Raw genomic sequence first — 22,056 nt, forward strand, 5'->3', positions numbered from 1 at the left:
AATATTGCCGAATTAAAATATATAGATATGTAAATCTATTTATTGGTAATAGTTCATGAACAAAGATAATAATGATTTGGTTTGATAAACATTCAAATGTCACACTTTATACAATGTTGGTATGTGTGTTACTGATACTACTCAGTATCAGTATATTTAGGGACATTCTTGTGCAATTAATACTTTAGTTTATTATTGTGTGTAATTTATACTAGGTACCCAAATGATTATTGTGTAGTGACTTGTATGTTGTACAATGCCAAATTAAGGTCACATGCCAAATTGATACCAATAGCTTGTTTTATTCTTAATTCTATAAAATCCTTACTAAGTTAAACTGGAAGAAAAACTTTATCAGTGACTGAGATGAGGTTAAATATTGAATCTGCTACAATGGTTTTCTTATGTGGAAACTGCCATTTGGTATATGTTCTTGTGGCATGCTGTAAAATGTGATGCTGCTGTTAAAGGTAACTTTTGTATTTCGTAAACATCTTTGTGCATGAAAAATGGAGAACAATGCAAATATTGAGTGAACATGTAGCTCAGGTCAGGCTTATAACACAGAAAAACAAGTCTGCATGTCAGAAATCATTTTAAGGTCAGCTCACTCAGAATAACGGGTGAAATTGAACCCACAACTAATCTGCTGTGTATTTCCAGACATCCAGCCTCTGACATATTCCTTTTAATGTGTAACAGTGTATTGGGCAGCAGTGGGCATTCATTTTAATAGCAAATGTGTGTGTGATTTGATTAATTATTTCTTCCCCAAGTGACCTGTAACTGTGGAGCAGGCTATGATTTAAAAGAAATACAACACAGTGGCGCAGCTGTAGAGCTGCTGCTTTAGAGCGCCAGAGACCCCGGTTCAGTCCTGACTACAGGATGCTGTCTGTGCAGAGTTTGCATGTTCTCCCTGTGCACATGTGGGTTTTTTCCAGGTGCTCCAGTTTCCTCCCACATTCCAAGATGTGCAGATTTGTAGGTTGATTGGCTTTTGTAGATTGCCCCAAGTGTGTAGGATGTGAAAGTGGAATGTGTGATCAATGTTCAGCGTGGATCCGATAGGCCAAAGGGCCTGTTTCCATGCTGTGTTCTCTAAAACACTAAAAAAACGATAATGTATTTGGCTCTTATTAATTGTGGAAGGAGAGGGGTTAATCATTGTAGACACATGAAAAATACCTGAATGATAAGAATCTGAGACGGAACACCCCCAATTAAAGGAAGGCAAGGAGCTACACAAAACTACTAGTAATTATTGCAAAACAGGAAATGCTGGAAATACTCAGCTGGTCAGTCAGCATCTGTGGAGAGAGCAACAGAGTTAATTCTTTAATATCGTTGGTCCAGAAACGATACTCGGCAAGGCCGCAGAGAACAGAGTAGCACCACTTTACTGCAGTTGGTACAGGTTTCTGAGTTTATGAACCAAGAAGGTAGCATAGAAGAAATAAGTATAGTAGTAATCTTTAGGCCCCTTCGAGTCAGCTCTGCTGTTCAACAAGATTATAGCTGACCACTTCCTCAACGCTATGTTCCTGCCTTATCTCCATCAATGCTGTTTTTATTGCATTCATGGACTAGGCTTTCTCTGCCATCAGGAATAATCCCAGCATCGTTGATGGAGAGCACCCTTTTAAAAATATGAAGACAAAAATTAAAGCAGAACATTCATTTGTGGTGGCATAATGGTGCAATTAGTAAATCTGCTGTCTTACAGTTCCAGCCACCTGGGTTCAATTTTGATTGGTTTGATTTAGTTTGATTGGGTTTAGTTCGATTTTGACTTCAGGTGTTGGTTGTGTAGAGCCTGAATGTTCTTGGGATTTTGTGGGTTTTGTTCAGGGGCTCTGGTGCTGTTTATGTGGAGCTTGCATGTTCTCCTTGTTGCACGGTGGGTCTCATCTAGGAGAGGGGGGAGGGGTCCTCCCACATTCCAAAGGTGTTCAGATTGGTCGATTATTTAGCTGTTGTAAATTGAACCAATGGTGCATGAATTGGTAGAATCTCTGGAGCAGAATAAAATAGGAATATATATGATTAGAGTAAATGGGCAGTTAATGACTAGCGCAGGAGAGTGCAAAGTGCCTATTTCCATGAGGTCTATTCATATTTATATTCCTTAAAGATCATGTATAGATACACAGCTATTAAACTAAAGAGATGAAATCTGCTTGGTGCTTTGACAGTACATATGTTTTATTTTGCCCCTTATATTTTTCAGGAATTGTTACTCTGTTACAAATTATAATAAGACAAGCATATTAATTGCACGGTAAGGAATTAGCTCTTTGCTAGATTTCTCAAATGTTACATTATAGGGAGTTGTTTAAAAAGACAGATGCATGACAATGGAATTGAACGTAGAAGGTGTGAAGTGATGGCTATTGGTTGGAAGAAGTTTTAGTATGCAATAGAATCCAAATGGTTCAGTTTTAGTGCAACAGAGAGATCTAAGAGGTTAGTATGGGTGCCAGGGTTTATGGGGAGAAGGCAGGAGAATGGAGTTGAGAGGAAAAGATAGATAGATCAGCATGATTGAAAGGCGGAGTAGGCTCGATGGACTGAATAGGCTAATTCTGCTCCTTTTACTTTTGAGCTTTTGTCTTAATGCAAATAGATACAAATTAAGAAGGTTGCTATTAAAGTGCGCTATATCCGTGGCTACGTAAGGTAGAAAGGCAATGAGGATTTAACAGAGCTTGATCAATCACTCGCTTGCATAAGAGATTTTCTGGACAATTACTTGGGGTATGTGGAATTTCATTTACTTGGAGAATCTGGGAAAAGTGTATTCCAGTAGAGAAACAAAATAGTTAAAGGAAGAATTAATTATAATGTTCAGAATAATGAAGAGTTTTCATGATAGCAGTGCCAGGAAGCAGATAAAACAATTTTAAGGTAACTGACAAAGGAAATAGTGACAAGATAAAAAATATATATTTTTAACATGTTATAATCTGGAATCGCAAGAGACAGATGGTAGAATCCGGGGCAAAACTCAAAGGGCTGGAGGAACTCAGCGGGTCAGGCAGCAGCTGTGGAGGGAATGGACAGGAGATGTTTTGGTCCCTTCTTCAGACCCCAAGGAAGGGTCCTGACCTGCAATGTTATCTGTTCATTCCCTCCCCAGATGCTGCCTGTCCTGCTGAGTTCCTCCAGTTCTTTGTGTTTTGTTTATAATCTGGAATGCACTGCCAACAAAAGATTGACTAATAACTTTCACAAGTCAATTGTGTGATTACTTGAAGCAGGGAGAATTTCTCGACTGTTGGGAATGTTCAGGCAATTGGGGCTAATTTAATAGGTCTTTCAAAGATCTGGCACAGGGATGATGGGCTAAATGTATCGTTCTGTCATGTACTGCTCTGTATTTGCACAATACCAGCTGGTGCTGCTAATCAAGTCATTTTTGTCAACGGACTTGGCCTGGCATCAAAGCAAGCCTACAGTGATGTGAAGGCTTATCCTTCTGGTATTGCAGAAAGACGTTCAGCCTTTCAGAGTAACTCATATTGGATTGGCAAGGGTGCACAGTGAGACTGAAAGATGGCCGCTGCAGGGTATGGGGAAAATAATACCTGATTAGAGCTATTTTTCCAATGATGGAGTAAGACTAATTGTTAAGACGGTATAGAAACAGCTTCATTTTGTCTTTCACCATAGCCACTCTGACAAGGCTTTACTGTGACATGTTGGAATTTGGTTGTCCTTATCTTTATATTACAGTACTTTATGGGGAATGTGCTGTGGTATAAACATACCCAGCAACAAATATGAAGAAGAATATTTGTGGCATTTTCATTGACTATTCGATACTGACCAGGTCTGACGACCCATAAAAATGAGATGTATCTCTTTGAAATAAGTCCAAAATACATGCATTTTCAGACAGCTTGAGATATCTTTGAAAATTCTGCAGACCACACATGAGCATGATATTCTTTTGAATTATTTTAATGTTTTTGTGAAATCATTTCCTTTAAATGGGTCAGTGCCTCTTTCAGCATCGAGAGATCTTTAAGTTTATCATGCGTGTGGTGCATTTCTGTGACTAATAAAGTCCTAAAAAAAAATTGTGGGAATTTGCATCATGATCAATTAGTTATTTATATTGAAACCTGGCCTATCGTGCTCAAAAGTTGTAATTTTAATTAGGCTTTTTCCTTTTCTTTTGAGACCTTGAAGTTGATTATCTTTGACATCTTTTATTGTTACCAAACAAGAATTGAATGGCCATGTAAATTTCCATTGAATTAGAACATAATTTGAGTTTGACAGAGATGGTGTATCAATCATGGTGTAATGAATGTGGATAAAATAATTAGCAAAGAGTGCAGAATATAGACTGGTAATATAAAATGATTACAATTTAGCATTGTGGGAATTTTTTTCAGTGCAAACTGAAGTTGAGCACCAAAGGGAGAAATATAACAGCAAGAGATAGGGGATCGAAGAGCAGGCAATTTTAGGAAGGTAGGAAAGTAATGAAATACCATTGAAATGGAAAAATGTGGGGATCGACAAATGATTGTAAGAGCAGAAGCAATAGAATAGAATACATACACCCCCCCCCCTCCCAACTAACTATTATCAATGCATGTCAAGGGGGGGGGGGGGCATGGATAGAGATATTAAAATATTATTGCAGTAAGCAATTGTGTCAAGGGAGCGGTGCATACAGACATCTGTACTTTTGTAACTTTGTTTGTGCCAAAATGTAGCAACACGCATGCTGTGTAGGTGAGGTCTGCTGTATGATTTTACTGGATTAGATGCAAAACAAAGCATTTCACTGTACCTGCGTACATGTTACAATAAAGCATCATTGAATCTGTCAGGTATAAATTACATTACAATTAAAACACAAAGTATGTGCTATGACTCCAGGATAAGTGCTCAACTAAGTAAACCAAGCCAAAAACCAAAGTATTATCTAACTAAATACACCAACTTACAATAAATGATTCTACATGCAAAAATCCCCCCAGCTACCTACATATTAATTAGCTCTTTAAAAAAAAACTAATCCTGTAGATGCAAGTATATCATTGGGTTTATCAAGTGGGCATGTTTTCAATGGTGTTTCGTTGTTAGGCCCACAACACCTCAACGGTTCAACGGTTGGTTCTGGTGTCCGCGTCCGCGTCCGCGTCCCCAATAACTGCTCTCACCACCTATGCTATCAGTATCCACTAAATAAAGGAAACTGCAGCCAATTAGCTCACTCTAACAAATACTAAACACCTGCATCCTATCTTCCACTAATCCTAGCCATCATGAGGCTTGTAAAACCATAAATATCACCCTTGCAAAAGACCGGGATACACTTGCACAGAATATAATTACAAAGAAATACACATACTGCATGTCATATGTTTCCTTTCTGCCCCCAACTGACACTATTTCTTCTCCACCAAATCCACCTCCTGCCTTGCTCTGCTGCCTCTGACACTTGCTTTGCAGCATGATGCAAACTATCTGCGAATTCCTAGCTCTCCAAATAGCGACGTGGTCGATCTCGCTATGAAACTTCTACAACCCACTTCTACCTGACGTACTCTTGTTCTCCATCCTCGCTGCTCAACCTCTGCTGCCAACTCTATATATCTAAGCCTTTTCCTTTCAAAAGCCTCATCCACTAAGTTCTCCCAAGGTACCGTCATTTCTATAAAATACACTTTCCACTGACTAACTGACCATAACACCTTATCAGGCCTCAAACTAGTAGTAATTATTCCCTGCGGAACAAGTTTTCCTCCTAAATCTACCCGCATCTCCCAATCACTGGCTCCCGGTAATTGGCCTGACTCATACTTATCTGCAAACTTCCTTCCTCTACCTTTCTCTCCCTCACGGACAAAATGAATCACTACACTCCCAGTCATGATGCCGACTGTATTCACCTGTACTCTCCTCTCAATTGCTGCAGCTATGCACTTCAATGCCAGGTTTCTGCACTGTGGTATCTATTAACTTGTTCCTTTCTAAATAACACCAGCCTCTGTGCCACGATGCTAAAAAAAACTCTTGCCTTCTACATTTAGGAGACAGAAAGGTCTAAACTGACTTAACTCTGAAGACTCCTCCTCCTTGGGAATGAAAATGTCCCCTGCTCTATGCCAAATCCTTGGTATGACCTCCTCAACTATACACACGAGCCTCCACAAGAATCTAAGCACATCAGGTGCACTTTTATATACCCGTTAAGGGACTGCATTCGGCCTGGGGCTGAAGAAGCTTTGCACGCCGTGTTACTCCTTCCACTTCCTTCCACTTTGATGGCAAAACATCTAACGTCTGCCCTATCTCTCCTAAAGGTGGTATATCTGGAGGGAAACCCATTCCCCTTTTCTTTTCTGAATCTGAGTATGTCATTTTTAAATATTCCTCTAACTCTTCCTTTGAATCTTTGAGCTTTCCACTTTTTTCCTGACTAGACATTCTTTTAACAAATTTAAATGGTTCCCTATAAAATGCTGACCTGACAAGCTCCTTCTTTCACTTGCTCCTAAGGTGTTCTGCCCTTCTTAATATTGCTATCCAATTTCTTAACACCTCTTGCAAAACATTAATTCCCTCTCTCTCATCAACTGTAGCCTTTCTCCACTGCTTTCTCAACTGTCTCCTCTCTTTCACTAATCTCTTGATTTCTCTCTCTCGTCTAGATCTAACCACCTGTAGAGCCTGCACCTTCTTTTTCTCAATAACACCAAACCTGTCCGCACCTTATTGATAAATAAACTCTCCCCTCTTATATATCTTGCTTTCCCACTGTCCCTATCAGACTCTCTAATGCCTTGACCAAATCTATATTAACAGTTTCCCATTCCTTCCTTTCACTTGCCCTAGGCAATTTAACTCTAGGTTTCAGCTCACTGTTCTTCTCCCTGACTGGCAGATTAACCTCACCATCACCTACATCCCCCTCTACAGCTCTTGTTCCCTCCTCATCAGTAACAGTGGTAATGATATCCTGCGAACTGTGGTTTTCTACCCATCGCTGGACTTCACTTGACTGACTTGACTGACATCTTAAGAAGTACTGCTCAATGCGATTTCCCTGCACTCCCTCTAACAAGCACTTCTTCTTTCCCTGATGTATTCTAAGGCCCTTTGCTGTTGTTACTTTCTGCCAACCACAAGAACAGACCTGGAGCTTCTTTCCCTCTACCACTAAGCCACTGTCCTTCATTGATGCACTAATCCTACTCGTAGTCTTTTCCGTTCCTTGGTCTGTAGCCGGGTAATCCACCTGTGAGTCATCTTCCGCCCCAACTCTTGCAGACTCGAGGGGTATCTTTTATTTGTCGTAGCTTTTTCGGGGTGCAGCAAGACTGTTCACAATCTACCCCACTGCTGCAATGAGGTGCTAACCCGTAACAGCTCCAGTGGGGTTTATTTCCTCCTGTCAGCTGTCCTTCCAAGCTGTCACATGGACTTTCCCTAGTTGTCACTCACATCGTCTATGGAAGAAAAAAACAATAATTATGTTTCCTTTCAATCTCCATATGGGCATTAAAAACATTCCCAACATCATCACTTACTAAACAGGAATCTGACAAAGAATTATTAACAGTTCAAACATAAAGAGTCTGTGTCACTGAGTTGTTGGCATTTCCTCCCTTCAGACTCCTGCCTTAAAGCTTTAAAGCCCCAATGTATAAAGGAAGGTTGAACCAAGTGTAAGCAGTGCAGATGTTTGAGCCGACTTTGTCATTCAGTTAATTTATGTCCATCTGGTAACACCACCATTTACCGAGCTGAGAGATCCAATATTGAGATTTGAGCTCATATAAATAAGTCATTCCAAATCATGAAAAGCTCCACAATCTGAGCATCCATTGACTTTCACGAATAGATCTCCAAATTGCAAATGTACATGAACACGTAAAGCCCAATTTCAGTTCTTAAAACAGTCCTAATTTTGAGATTGTGTTCATTTCTTCAGTATTTCCTCATAAGAATGGATTCTTCTTTCTGCATTTACTCTATTCAATTGATTCCTAATGCCAGAAATGTTGACTAGTTCCACCTCTCAACCTTTGAAGCTAAATAGAATACATACAAAGTCATCACTTTGCAGAGGTTTCGGCATTTCTTTCAGCAGTGTATCTTTGCAGTAAGTACTCTGAGACCCAGAAGTGATGTATGGTGAATTAGGGCATTAAAAATACGACGGTGCAGACCACTGCACAGTAGGGGCCCTTTAATTAATTTATCTTGCAAAGTTTTCTCTCTTTGCTTTGCTAAGAGTTTAAAGCCAAGGTCAGATTAATTGAAACACATAAAATCCTGCCGATTGATATGGAGAGGATGTTTCCCGTTTAAGACACGCATTTAAAGCCGAAATTAGGAGAATTGTTTCTCTCACAGAGACATGTATATGGATGCTCAGCTTCAAAGGAAAGTGAAAACATAGGCTTTGAATGTTTTAAAGCAGAGATGCATAGATTTTCGAAGAACAAGGGGATATCTCCCTGAAGATAGACACGATGTGCTGGAGTAACTCAGCAAGTCAGGCAGCATCTCTGGAGAAAAAGGATGGATGACATCACCCATCCTTTTTCTCCAGAGATGCTGCCTGGCCCGCTGAGTCTTTGTGTTTATCTTCGATATAAAGCAGCATCTGCATTTCCTTTCCACACATCTATCACTCTGTCCCATTTCAAATTATATCATTTAGTATATATTTTTAAACTATTCAAGGTTAGGTGACAAAGTCTGACACAATAGACTTCCTACCAATTTGAAGTTTACACAATTTTGAGGAATAATGAAGGTAAGAAAATACTTGAAATAGTCTTTGACAGCCTCGTTTTATGAGTAGGCACATTGCAGACAGAAAAATGTTTTAAAATCTGAGGACAGGAACTAAATGCTAAATAAAGATACAAGGAACTGCAGAAAATGCTAAATAAAGATACAAGGAATTTTGATTTACAAAAAAAGACACAAAGAACTGACGGGTCAGGCAGCATTTCTGGAGGACATGGATGGGCAGTATTTCAGGACAGAACCTTTCTTTAAGCTGAGTCTAGTAGGGGGGTGGGGGGGAGAAAGCTGTAAAGAGGTGGGGGCAGGACCAAGTCTGGCAAGTGTTAGGGTAGATGCAAGTAAGAGTGTTATGATTGGCACATGGGTGGACTAAGACGAGAGATGAAAAGGAGACACAAGGTTCTTTGTCACACTGACAGCCATTTGTCTCCTTTTTAACTTGAGCCTTTGTCCACCCATCAGCCAATCAAAAATCCCCCTCTCCTGTATCTGTTTATCACTTGCCTATTTTGGTCCTGCCCCCACTTTCCAGCCTTCCCCCCCAACCTCAATCAGTCTGAAGAAAGGTATTGACCCGAATTGGTGCCTATCCATGTACTCCAAAGGTGCTGCCTAAATCATTGAGTTATTCCAGCACTTTGTGACTTTTTTTTGTAAATCAGCACCTGCAGTTCCTTGTGTCTTCATTTAATATTTAGTTCCTCTCCTCATTCTTCAAAACATTTTTTTTTGCCTGCAGTGTGACTATTCATTACACTCATCTGCTGTAGACTTTTGAGTTTTCTCCTAGCTTCTTCCTTATTCCTCTTTGTGTTAAGTTCAATTATTGATGGGAAATCCACTGTGCCGGACTTTGTCTCCTATGTTTAATGCTGTAACGCCAACCGCACTGCCCTCATTAGCTATCCACATTATTTTATCAGAGAACTCAACTTTGTTTAGTTTAGTTTTAATTCATTTTAGAGATACAGTGTGAAAATAGGCCATTCTGCCCACTGAGTCCACGCCAACTAGCGATCACCCATACACTAGTTCTTCCGTGCACATTCGGGCCAATTAACTCATAAACCTGCACATCTTTGGAATGTCCGTCCGGCGCGGCCTGGAACGTGGCAACTTCAACAACCTGACCGCGGGAGAAGATGGCAGGGGAATAGAAAAGACATTCTGGCCTTCCATCACAGTGAGGAGGGACTGGAGCAGACTCACTGTGATGGATGTTTCTTTTTTTTTGTTTGTGTTGGTTGGTTGTGATTGTGTGTGAAATTGTTTACTTTTATTGCTCTAACTGCTAGACTGTGGGTGACCTTTCATTTCACTGCACATCTTGTATGTGTATGTGACAAATAACTTGACTTGAAACTGCAACATGTGGAGGAAAGCCACACGGTCACAGGGAGAAAGCCTTCTCGTCAGATATGATCAATCCTAGTTTAAAAGGGAAGCAAAGGTTGCCACTGTGGTAGGATCCACAAACTTCTTACATGGGAGGACGGTGACACAAAATGCTTGAGCACAGATATCTCCCTATTTAAAATAAGGAAAGGACAATGAACACACAGCTGCAGGACAATCAGCTTAACATCGTGTAGAAATTATATTTTAGAGGCAATTACATGGAACGATATTATTTGGAAGATCACAAAGAAATATAGGGAAGTCAGCACAGTCTGGACAGACTATGGGTGCTGTCTGTACGGAGTTTGTAGGTTCTCCCTATGACTTTCTCTGGGATTTCCGGTTTCCTCCCACACTCCAACACTTTCTCCCATACTCCAAAGACGTACAGGTTTGGATGTTAATTGGCTTGGTATAATTGTAAATTATCCCTAATGTGTGCAGGATAACCTTAGTGTGCGGGGATCGCTGGACAGTACGGACTTGTGGGCCGAAGGGCCTGTTTCTGCACTGTATCTCAAAAATTAAACACCTAAAACCTCTCCCTTTATCAATCCCATCTTCCATTGCCACTACATTCCTACCGTGGCACTGGCAGGATCTTCTTCAATTAAGTTTGTTGAAAGGTACACACTCAGCTTCCCTGCCATGCACACTGCCAGCATAAGGATATTTTGCTTTTGTCTTGAGACCGAGACCATGTCTCCCCATAACTTATGCATTCCAGAGAAAACAATCCCAGTCTGTCCAACCTCTCGCTCTAGGTAATGTCCCATAATCCAGGCATAAAGCTCCTCTGCACTCTCTCCAAAGTCTCCACATTCTTCTGTAATGGGGTGGCTACAACTGCAGCACACAATACCCTAAATGTGGCCAAACCAAAGTCCTATAATCGTTCAGTCTGAATAAGTCCTGATCCGAAATGCCACCTATCAATATTCTCCAGAGCTGTTGCCTGACCCAGTTATTCCAGCACTTTGTGTCCTTTTCCTATAATCCTTAGTAGAGTATTGATCCCTAGTTGCCCACTTTCGTCTGATAATTACCTTTCGCATCTTTAAAACATACACGTTACATTGGCTTCCAAATCAATATGTTACGCTCTTTCCCTGCTCTTATTACACTTAAATAGAAAGCTGTAAACTAATAAGGAGAACAAATGCTGCCAACTGGGATTCGTGTACATCAGAATTGATGTGATGGGCTGAAGGGCCTGTTTCTGTACGGTACGGCTTTATGACTCTTCTCTTTTTTTTGGATTTCCTCTGTAATTTGTTATATTATGCTTGGCTCTCAGTTGTATTATGCACGTTAGATTTTGAGGTGATGTTCATGTGAAGTATAATCAACACCAAGACATTAATAAAATGCATGTTTTTGAGCATTTTGTTTTATTACCATAAGGAATGTGTGTTCACTTTATTCATAATTTATGCAAATGGATATCAATAACATTTAATCTTTGCTGGGGGACTAACTTTATTTTATTTTTGAATAATTGGATGCGATTTAGCAAATATTTGAAACCATTACAGTGTATCTTCCCATTTGAATTGATGTTAAATTATATTTGTGCAGAATTGTTCTGCCTAGAATAATAATCACAAAAAAGTTTACAATAATATGCGTTATTTCCGTTGCAATTATACTGTCGATAATCAAGTAGGCTTTCACTTTCAGTCTCAAGATGCAGTGAATAGTAAATGTGAAGCAGAAATTATCTTCAGCAAATTGGTATCATTTATCGAGCTACTGCTTTCAGTGGGATGTTGAAGTAAACGGCAGTGATATCTTAAAGTGTGTGTAACTAGGATTGACAGACAGTTTTCTTAACCTAATCAAATCACAGCAAGAGATTTGAAAAATGGGCATTGAAATTTGCCACTATCAACATGTATACAAGGACCTTTCACTTCACTTTCCAGATTATGCCTGATTTGAGGGAGAAACACAAATTGCAAGAAGTCCACCCAACATTAAAAATAGTGAACTCAAATAGTGAAAGGCCTGGATAGATTGAATGTGGAGAGGATGTTTTCACCAGTGGGAGAGTCTAGGACCAGAGGCCATAGCCTCAGAATAAAAGGACTTGCCTTTGGAATGGAGATGAGGAGGCATTTCTTTAGTCAGAGGGTGGTGAATCTGTGGAATTCATTGCTACAGATGGCTGTGGAGGTCAAGTCAATGGATATTTTTAAAGCGGAGATTGACAGATACTTGATTTCTGGGGTTATGAAGAGAAGGCAGGAGAATGGGTTGGGAGGGAAAGATAGATCAGCCATGATTGAATAGTGGAGTGGACTTGATGGTCCAAATGGGCTCATTCAGCTGCAAGAACTTATGAACATGAAATATAAAAGAAAAAATCACTATCCAATGAAAACACAAGTTAATTGTACTAAAAAAAAATATTTTCCATTGGGAGCACAAAAAACACTGCACAGCCATGGCAGTGCATTGTAATTTTTCTTCAAAATTCATTTCAGGGTATGCATGACAATAAACTGACCTTTGAACCTTTGAGATGCATAGTTCAACTTACTGACTGGGAATTCTGCTCCTGTTCTCCAGGTTATTGGGTCAGAAAGACTTACAATGCAGAAACAGTCTGAAAAAGGGTGTCGACCTGACAAATTGCCTGTCCATTCCCTCCACAGATGCTGCCTGACCCACTGAGTTCCTCCAGCACCTATTCCTTTGCACAGAAACAGCCTGCCAGGATCACTGTACATACGGACCAGCAAGTACCTACCTGTACTGAGCTATATTCTGCATCTGAATTCAGTTCTATTTGACTGCAGTAAAACTGAAATGCAGATGCAGTATAGAACTTGTTGACCAGGCATTGGTCTCTTAATCAACTTTTGGACATTCCTCTTCTGTTTCATTCGTATTTAATAAGTCGTGTCTTGAAAAGATTGATTGGCATTTGATGAATGCCGTATGAGTCAACAGCCTCCCACAGGTAGTCTACAATCTAGAGGATGATGAGAGGTTTAGCTGTAAATCTTTCAATGTCACCCCATGAAATCCGAGAAATGTACACAACGCTGTTGAATTCACTCATTATGTCCTTATTTTTATTTCTCTATTATAATTTCCTTTGGCAAATTTATCATTTTTACACTATAATTATACAACTCTCAACATTGGCCTTGTAGTGCCCCCACTAAAGGCAAAGGTGCTGATCGGACTAAGGTGGTGGGGAAGGCACAAAAACCTTCTGAGGTTTTTCATAAAACTGTTTGTGAGGATTTATAATTTAAAAATTGACAGGAGGGGTCTCGCAATATAAGGCTCTTGTTATATTTGGTAATGGATGTAGATTTACAATGACTCAGCCAGGCAGTTATACAGTCATTCATTTGCTTTTGATCTATCCCTTCCATTTTTTGGTGAATCCTTATTTAGTAATGACAGCGAGGGTATATGTACAACTTCAAACCTGTCTATTAATCCTCTGAACACGTCCATTGAGAATTTGCAGAGTTCTGTTGAATTTTCCCTTTCTGCAAATGAAGAATACATTTTTCCTACCAATGTGTTCAAATGATCGCAACTTGTGATTAGGAATTTGGTATGTTGGGCACGTGTATCCCACCACTCTGTGTTGTCTTATCCTTGTTTTAATTTTAATAGGGTCTGTATGTGGCCTGGTTACACATCAAGCTTCAGTGAGGAAAAGAAAAGCTTCGTTTGATTCCTGGCTTGGTGTTGATCAGCTTGACCTCAGCTGGAGAAATGTTTGAGGTGCTAGAGTTAACTAGAGTAATGACTGGGAGGACAAAATGTCAGCTGAGGTCCCTGTGCCTGTTTTAGCTGGGGAAGGAAAATGCGCTTGTATGGATATTGGAAGCAAGTAAATCCAACCTTGTAGTGACACATTTGACAATTGAATAACCCGAAGACATTAACTAGACTAAAAGGCAGTGTCACTGTGAGGCTGTGAGCATTAGTCATTGCCTTGAGGCAAAGCCATTAAACTGCAAAAAAACCAAGAACAGAATTTGGTAACTCAGCAGGACAAGCAGCATCTCTGGGATAGAAGGAATGGGTGACGTTTTGGGTCGAGACCCTTCGGTATCCCCAACAGAATTTAGTATACTGGCTAAGTTCCATCAAGATCATCAATAGTGAATATCAATGCTCCTTCCATGTTTCAGGAACCAAAGCTAACCCAAATCTCTACACAGAGCAAAATTGTACCTTCAGAGAAGTCTTCAAGGATGTAGTTGTCATTGGGAGATGGCAGAGACCATTCACCAGGATGATGACTGAATTGGAGACCTTTAGTAATGGGGAGAGATTGGATAGGCTAGGCTTTGATTTCCCTGGTGTGAAGGAGGGTGACACTGACCTGATGGAGACATCTAAAATTATGAGAAGCATACAATGTCAAAATCTTCTTCCCATGGGTTGGGAATCGAAAACAAGAGGACTTTGATTTAATGTGAGAGGAAGGAGTTTTAAAGGGGATCAGAGGGTCAAGTGTGTTCGATGTCTGGTATGTAGAGGAGATAATGAAATCTGATATAACTCATACATTTAAAAGGTATTTAGACAGATACTGAAATGTGCAATATATAGAGGAAATGGGCCTAATGAAGACAAATGGGAAAAGTATGGCATGGATAGGATGGGCTGATGGATCCGTTTCTGGGGTATGAGTTATTGGAAAGTATCTCAAATGATTCCTTGCAACATCTATCTTGGTGGACATGTTATAAAATTGTGTTAAATATGAACCACAAATGATTATCCCGAATAAAGCATTGATGTTACAATGGAAGAATAAGTCTAAAACCAAGTTTAAAACTTGTGCTTAATCATTGCCTGAACATCTTCATTATTATTGCTTAATAATTTGCTTTCTCTGATTTTCTCCTAGAACATGGATAAAGTGATTCTACCTTCAGTCACTCTGATCGTTGGTTGTGGAGTTTCCTCGTTGACTCTCCTGCTGTTAATAATAATTTATGTATCTGTCTGGAGGTAATGATATCAACTTTTGCTTTTTTTATTATCTGAATTACAACATATAAACACAGAGTTATATATTGGCTGATGTTAATCGTTTCCAGCTTTTGATCCGGTCCTTAGGAAATAATCTTCTGGATGCAGCATAGATTTTGTGGACATCAACTCCAGAAATCACGAAAAGGAAGTCAAAGTAATTAATGTTTTATAAGTATTCCGACAACCTTTCCAAGTCACTTTCTTTAATTTCTTTGAATATATATTGTTTTAAATGCTTCTCCTCTTCGATTTCAAAAATATTTTATTTTGTACAGTATAATGATGAAATAGAAGCAAGAGGAGATTGTGTGATCTGTCAGATCTATCCTGGCGTAACTGACAGTGTTTCACTTTCAATTTCCTGCCTGATAAGAAATCCACTTAATGTCCAGAATTCTGTCGACTTCAGTCTTGAATATGCATAATCCACAACTCCATTTGGAAGAGACATTTTCCCTCGTTTGATCATAAACTCCGAACCCTTTATCTTGAGTTCATCCTTCCCTGTTACCGATTCTCTAGCCTTAACAGCCTCGCCACACCTCCTCTACCAGCCCCATTCAGAATCTTGATCAGATCACCTCTCACTTGTCTAAACAACAGTTTGTGTAAACCTGTCTTCTCTGGTTCCCTGTTGGGATAGCCTAAGATTTAAGTTAGCAAATCAATGCCTCGCAATTTCAAGGCAGGTATATCTCTTTCACTCTAATATCAGGTCATTGGATTTTGTAATATGATGTTTCACTGATGGAAGATGAACAGGCACTGTATTCCAATATTCCTGATGCACTGTTCTAATGATTTTCATCCTGCAAATTCCCATTATTCATGGTAAAGAAGCATACTGGAGATTTGCCATATCATTCCTAATCTTAAGAAGTTATACCATTTTTCCCAAATGTTGCTAAATCAAATTTATATTTTGCTGTGCTTGATAGTAATATTAGGAAATAAGGGAGTTGAAATACTGTAATGTACTGGGTCAGTATTCCTTCCCTCTGTGAATATGGTTGAAATTAATTCTAAATGATAAGAATCTTCTCTCCTTGTCAGTAGATCAGTTTAATAATTCTAAGTCCAGATGTCACAAGATGTGCAGTTCCAGTATGGAACAAAACTAGTAATCTTAGTCTGTAGGAAGGAAGTGCAGATACTGGTTTAAACCGAAGATATTCACAAAAAGCTGGAGTAACACAATAAACTGCCCCTGTTGCGACTGAGGGGAGGGTAAGCAAGAGCAGACCTACAGGATACCAAGGAGACACGTTTGAGGGCCTCATCTATGATGGAAGAGGGGAACTCCAGTTCTCTAAACAATGAGGACATCTGAGGTATGGAACACCTCAGATAGACACAAAACGCTGGAGTAACTCAGCAGGCCAGGCAGCATCTCTGGAGAGAAAGAATGGGTGACGTTTCGGGTCGAGACCCTGAAGGGTCTCGACCCGAAACGTTACCCTTTCCTTCTCTCTGGAGATGCTGCCTGTCCCACTGAGTTACTCAATCTTTTTGTGTCTAATAATCTTAGTCAGTTGGCTCATGTCAGAGACAGTTGATATACTGCAAAAAATAAACTCTGTTGGGACAGTATCTAAATTTTCTTGTGCATTTTACCCATCTAATCCTGATTGGCTTGACACCAACGTTAATTTTGTAAAATGGAAATGTCTCCATCATTTTCTATTTTGAGAGCAGAAAAACAAAGCGAAAGTGATAAAACAGTCTTCAGCCAAACATAGACAAATATTAATAAAACAAAGTTTATCCAGGGAAGCTGTTTGTGTTGTAATAGCATAGGAATTTGATCCTGATTTCAATCCAGAATCTGTTGGTTTATGTTTGCATTTTATGTGCTGTTGTTGAAAAGATGACTTACAGAATTCAATGTGTAGGAAGGAACTGCAGATGTTGGTTTAAACCGAGCTCAGACACAAAAGGCTGGAGTAACTCAGTAGGTCAGGCAACATCTCTGGAGAAAAGAAATTGGTGACATTTCGTGTCGAGACCCTTCTCGACCTGAAAAGCCACCTATTCCATTTCTACCAAATTCAATATTAAGTTTAGGTTTATTATTATTATGTATTCCAAGATACTGTGAAAAAAGGGCTATCCAAGCTATCCAAACTGATCAGATAGACTATACATAAAAATACCATCAAGTTAAACTCGAGCACAATAGACAGAACAAAGGGGAAGATACACTATGCAGAACCCCCCCCCCCCCCCCCCCCATAATTGTAGTGTATCTGTTCCATACACAAAATCCAAAGTTTAGGTTTAAGTTTATTAAGTCCACAATGGGGTAATTTTCTACTCGTTTGTTTTGTTATTTTGAATGAACCAAAATAGGCCTTTTTACATTTATCGGTATTAAAGTTAACATTATTAATGGCTGCTGCTTGGCCTAAGAGACTCTAATTTTCTGAACAGCTGGAAGATCAATTGAATTAGTGACCCTGGGTTCAATAAGATTAATCATGCTTTCTTTGTGGTAATTTCTGCTCCTTAATGTGCTGGAGGAAAATACACATAACTAAGCAAAGTGGCCTAGAAATTATAGTATGTTGTTAAGGTGTGCTAAATGATCAGTCTACATACAAGCTTGGCTTGGGGCTAAAGGCTAAAAACATGACAAAACCTTCACTCCATCTTTTCTTTCATACATTATGAGCAGACAAAGGTAAAGAGAGCGCTCTGCACTGACTTCAGGCACCAGGTGATTGGAGACCAAATGGAGCAAAAGGGATAGCAGTCTGCATGGATGGGCCTGTTAGAGGAGGGGTATCAATTCAATGTCACGAGGGCTAGTCAGTCCTATGTTGGGTAAAAATTCCTGACGATGGAAGATATGTGATGAGATTTTGTGGGGTCTTAGTCGTGCCTAGTTGTTCTGGGAGTACCGAACAACAGGTGCTTGTGGAATAATTTGTGCTAATTTCTCCGCAAAGTATCAAAGATGTCTGAGTTAAAATGTCTGCAATGTTTATGCCTTTGAATTTTGGGCAAATGCAGTTTACTTTGAAGATGAAAAAATAACCTTGTAATTACTATATATGTTTTGCCAAAATGTGTTCACTAGATCTATTCTTTCATACAGTATTTAGAGATGGGAATACAACACAAGATATGCCTCTATTGTCCATTTCTGATGCGTTAGATTGCTACAATGAGGAGTACTGAGAAGAAGACAATGATCGATGTACCTAGTGAACTAGCAGAGGTCTGAGCGTAGTGTGTTTGCCTACTTACAGAGGAACATTGGGATAGAGGGAGTAGTGATTTAAAAATATATATATTTTAAATGAACAGATTCCTTTATACCAAAACAAAGTGCTGGAGTAACTCAACTGACCAAGCAGCATATGTGGAAGAAATGGATAGGCAATGATTTGGGTCAGGACCTTTCTTCGGACTGATCCACAGAGTTACTCCTGCACTTTGTATTTTGCTCAAGATTCCAGCATCTGCTGTTCCTTGTGTCTTCCTTTGTGCCCAGCCTGCTACTGGGACCATAATTAGTCAAGGGTTCGTGGTGAATGGTTCCTAGAAACATAGGAAAATAAGTGCAGGAGTAGGCCATTCAGCCGTTTGAGCCAGCACCGCCATTCAATATGATCATGACTGATCATCCAAAATTAGTAACCCGTTCCTGCTTTTTCCCCCATGTCCCTTAATTCCTTTAGCCCTAAGAGCTAAATCTAACTCTCTCGTGAAAACATCCAGTGAATTGGCCTCCACTGCTTTCTATGGCAGAGAATTCCACAGATTCACAACTCTCTGGGTGAAGAAGTTTTTCCTCATCTCAGTCCTAAATGGACTACACCTTATTCTTAAACTGTGACTCCTGGATATGGATGGATTAAAATTTAGTTCATAGACAATAAGAAGAGTAGAAATAGACTTTTTTTCACATTGGCAAGCTGTAGTTATTGGGGTGACATGCAGATTGGTGCTTGAAACTCAGCTGCTCACAATCTATATTAATGACAGGTTAATGTACCAGTTGTAATATATTTTTCTGATGATGGAGCTAGGTGGGAAAATTGTGTGAGGGGATGTCTGTGTGATACAGATTGCTTAACTGAATAAGTCAGGACATGGCAAATGGTCTACAATGTTGGCATATCTGAAAATTTGAGTTTGATGTATAAAAAAATGAGAACAGTCTTTAAAATGTGCAGGAGGCGTTCTCACATATGAGCCAGAGAAAGATGAATTGCAAATTATGCAGGTAATTAGTAAAGCAATGACTTGTTCATTATGGGGTGGGGATTGAAGGTGGGACAGTTTGCTTTGAATGCCTCAAGCTTTGGTGACAGTAAACCTAATACATTCAGCAGCATTTGATCTCCTTGTCTTTGGAAGCATATACCTGCTTGTACTTGTAGGCAGTGCAAGAAAGGTTTATTAAAATGGACAACACTATCATTCCAGGAATCACGAAGAATTGAGAGAATGAGCCTGGCTAATCTAAAGTTTAGTAAGTTAGAAGTGATATCATTAAACAATAAGGTACGGAAGAAACTGAGCTGAAAGTTGTTTCTTTTGGCTGGAGAGTCTTCAACTATGGGTTGTAACATCAAGGAACTGCAGATGTTGGTTTACAAAAAAAAAGACACAAAGTGCTGGAGTAACTTAGCGAGTCAGGTAGCATATCTGGAGAACATGGATAAGTGACTTTTTGGATCGGGACCCTTCAGACTTATTGGGGGGGGGGGCAGAGGAGGGTAGAATGCTGGGAGAGAGGAGGGGCAGGACAAAACCTGGCCAGTACCAGGTGGATATGGGTAGCGGGGAGTGTTGGTAGGCAGATGATTGTTCAAAGGCCATGAGATGAAAAAGTGTACGACGAGATGAGATGAGAAGGTGTAAGACAAAATTGCGAAATTCACTTTCATACTGTTGGGTTATGGGATGTAATCTCAGGTTAAGGGGTTGGATATTTGTAACTGAGATTGGTTGAATTTTTTCATTTAGGTTGTGAATCAGTGGAACTTTTCTTTTCATGGGAAGTGTACTAAACGAGAGATTGGCAGTTTTTGAATCCAGGGAAGTCAAGGTGGCAGGGATGCAAGAGTGTTAAGGTTGATTTACTATGTTTTTGCAAATGATAGAGCAGGCTTGAGAGTCTGCTGGTTCTCCTTTCTTCTATTCTAATGACTTGTTAGTCCACTTGATGTAGTTCAGAGTTAATTTTCTACCAGCTTCTATTCCTTTTGCTTTAATTTATAATATTATGTCAGTGTGGACTGGACAAAAGAGGGCAAATTGAGTAGTTGCTAATTTTGACATTTTGTGGTGAATTAGGGTTTCATTTAACTTTGGATCTGTGTCACAATGGCATACCGCTGAATAGAATTTCAACAGCTTTAAATCTCCCAAATGCATTTTTTTACTGATTTATTCTAATGTCAAGTCAAGTCAATTTTATTTGTATAGCACATTTAAAAACAACCCATGTTGACCAAAGTGCTGTACATCTGATTAGGTACAAAGGAAAAAAATGAAACGTACAGTAGCACGCAAACAGTTCACAGCGCCTCCTCAATGAGCCTCAAACGCTAGGGAGTAGAAATAGGTTTTGAGCCTGGACTTAAAGGAGTCGATGGAGGGGGCAGTTCTGATGGGGAGAGGGATGCTGTTCCACAGTCTAGGAGCTGCAACCGCAAAAGCGAAATCCTTTGTCCTGCACTGAATTAGGGAAAATGTTCTCATCAATTGTTTTTTTGATTTTTACTGGCTTCTCGCATCTGGAGCAATATGAAATATAATCCAGTAGTATAAACAGTCAGTTATTTTCTTTTGGTGAACAAATAGAGATATAGGATTTAAAAACAGACACACTTTACGTTAATGTCAGTTTTGCAGCAAATTATTTCAGAGTTTTAGAGTGTTTCAGAGCTTTAGCAAACACAGATACATACCAAGTGGTGGATCTTAAATTAGGTGAAGTAGAATTTTCTAATATTTTGCCTTTTTGAGGTGGTATAGGCCTGAAGGAAAGTCTCAGTGTTTAAAGGACATTTGTCCTTTAGTTGGTGTGGGCAGGTTGGGCTGAAGGGCCTGTTTCAACATTGTATGAATCCATTTAAAAGGCATTTGGTCAGGTACGTGGATAGGAAAGGTTTAGAGAGATGTGGGGCAAACATGTGCAGGTGGGACAAGTGTAGATGGGGCATGCTGGTCAGCAAGGGAAAGTTGAGCCAAAGGGCCTGTTTCCATGCTGTGTGGCTCTATGACTTGGGGTGGGTGGATGGAAGTGAGGAGAAGGGGCCATTAATTGGATGGTGGAAGTCGATAACCTTTTTATAATGAAGAATAGTTTAAAATGTTCCCAGTGTTCAGGGTGGGTTGACGAAGCGTGATCAATTAAATTATGTGTGATGTCCCCATCGTGGGTGGGATTGTCATCAGAGCTGACAATATGGGAAGTTACAACCCATGCAAAGGCGTGAAAATGAAATGCTGAACTGGAAATCTTAATTAGAATGGAAAATGGATGCAAGAATCATTATGCTATATATTCAGTTTTAATTAAGAATTTGAGCAATGCTAGTTTTAAATTCATGATTAACCAAAGTATTTGGTAGAATACTTCAGAAATGAATTTATTGTAATTCAACTACTGAGAATAACAAATAAATAATTTTCTTTAAATTCTGAAGACATTTTGCTGCCTGCATCCAAGGCTCATGTTTCAAATGGAAACAAACTGAGAAACGTGGGCTTGAGCTTCCAGGCAGGTTTTGGGACATTGGTTGGGTTTCTTTAATGCCTGTCACTCTAACTCACCTCTGTTGAGGTGTGAGCAGCTGACCGAGCTTGTATAAAAGGCAAATAAATTGCAGTCCAGGGCAG

At 39.6% G+C, this 22,056-nt stretch overlaps 1 protein-coding gene across 12 annotated transcripts in view; it reads left to right on the forward strand.

The window, feature by feature from the left end:
* The window catches only part of adgrb1a (adhesion G protein-coupled receptor B1a), a 449,476-nt gene that overhangs the window by 322,019 nt on the left and 105,401 nt on the right, over nt 1-22,056 (forward strand). For all 12 annotated transcript variants that reach the window (XM_078397552.1, XM_078397555.1, XM_078397557.1 and 9 more), the window contains one exon: nt 15,071-15,174. In XM_078397552.1, coding sequence (XP_078253678.1) covers nt 15,071-15,174 — 104 coding nt within the window. The remainder of the gene's footprint in view (nt 1-15,070; nt 15,175-22,056) is intronic.

Source organism: Rhinoraja longicauda, chromosome 4, assembly GCF_053455715.1.
Source record: "Rhinoraja longicauda isolate Sanriku21f chromosome 4, sRhiLon1.1, whole genome shotgun sequence".
NCBI classification, from domain to species: domain Eukaryota; kingdom Metazoa; phylum Chordata; class Chondrichthyes; order Rajiformes; family Arhynchobatidae; genus Rhinoraja; species Rhinoraja longicauda.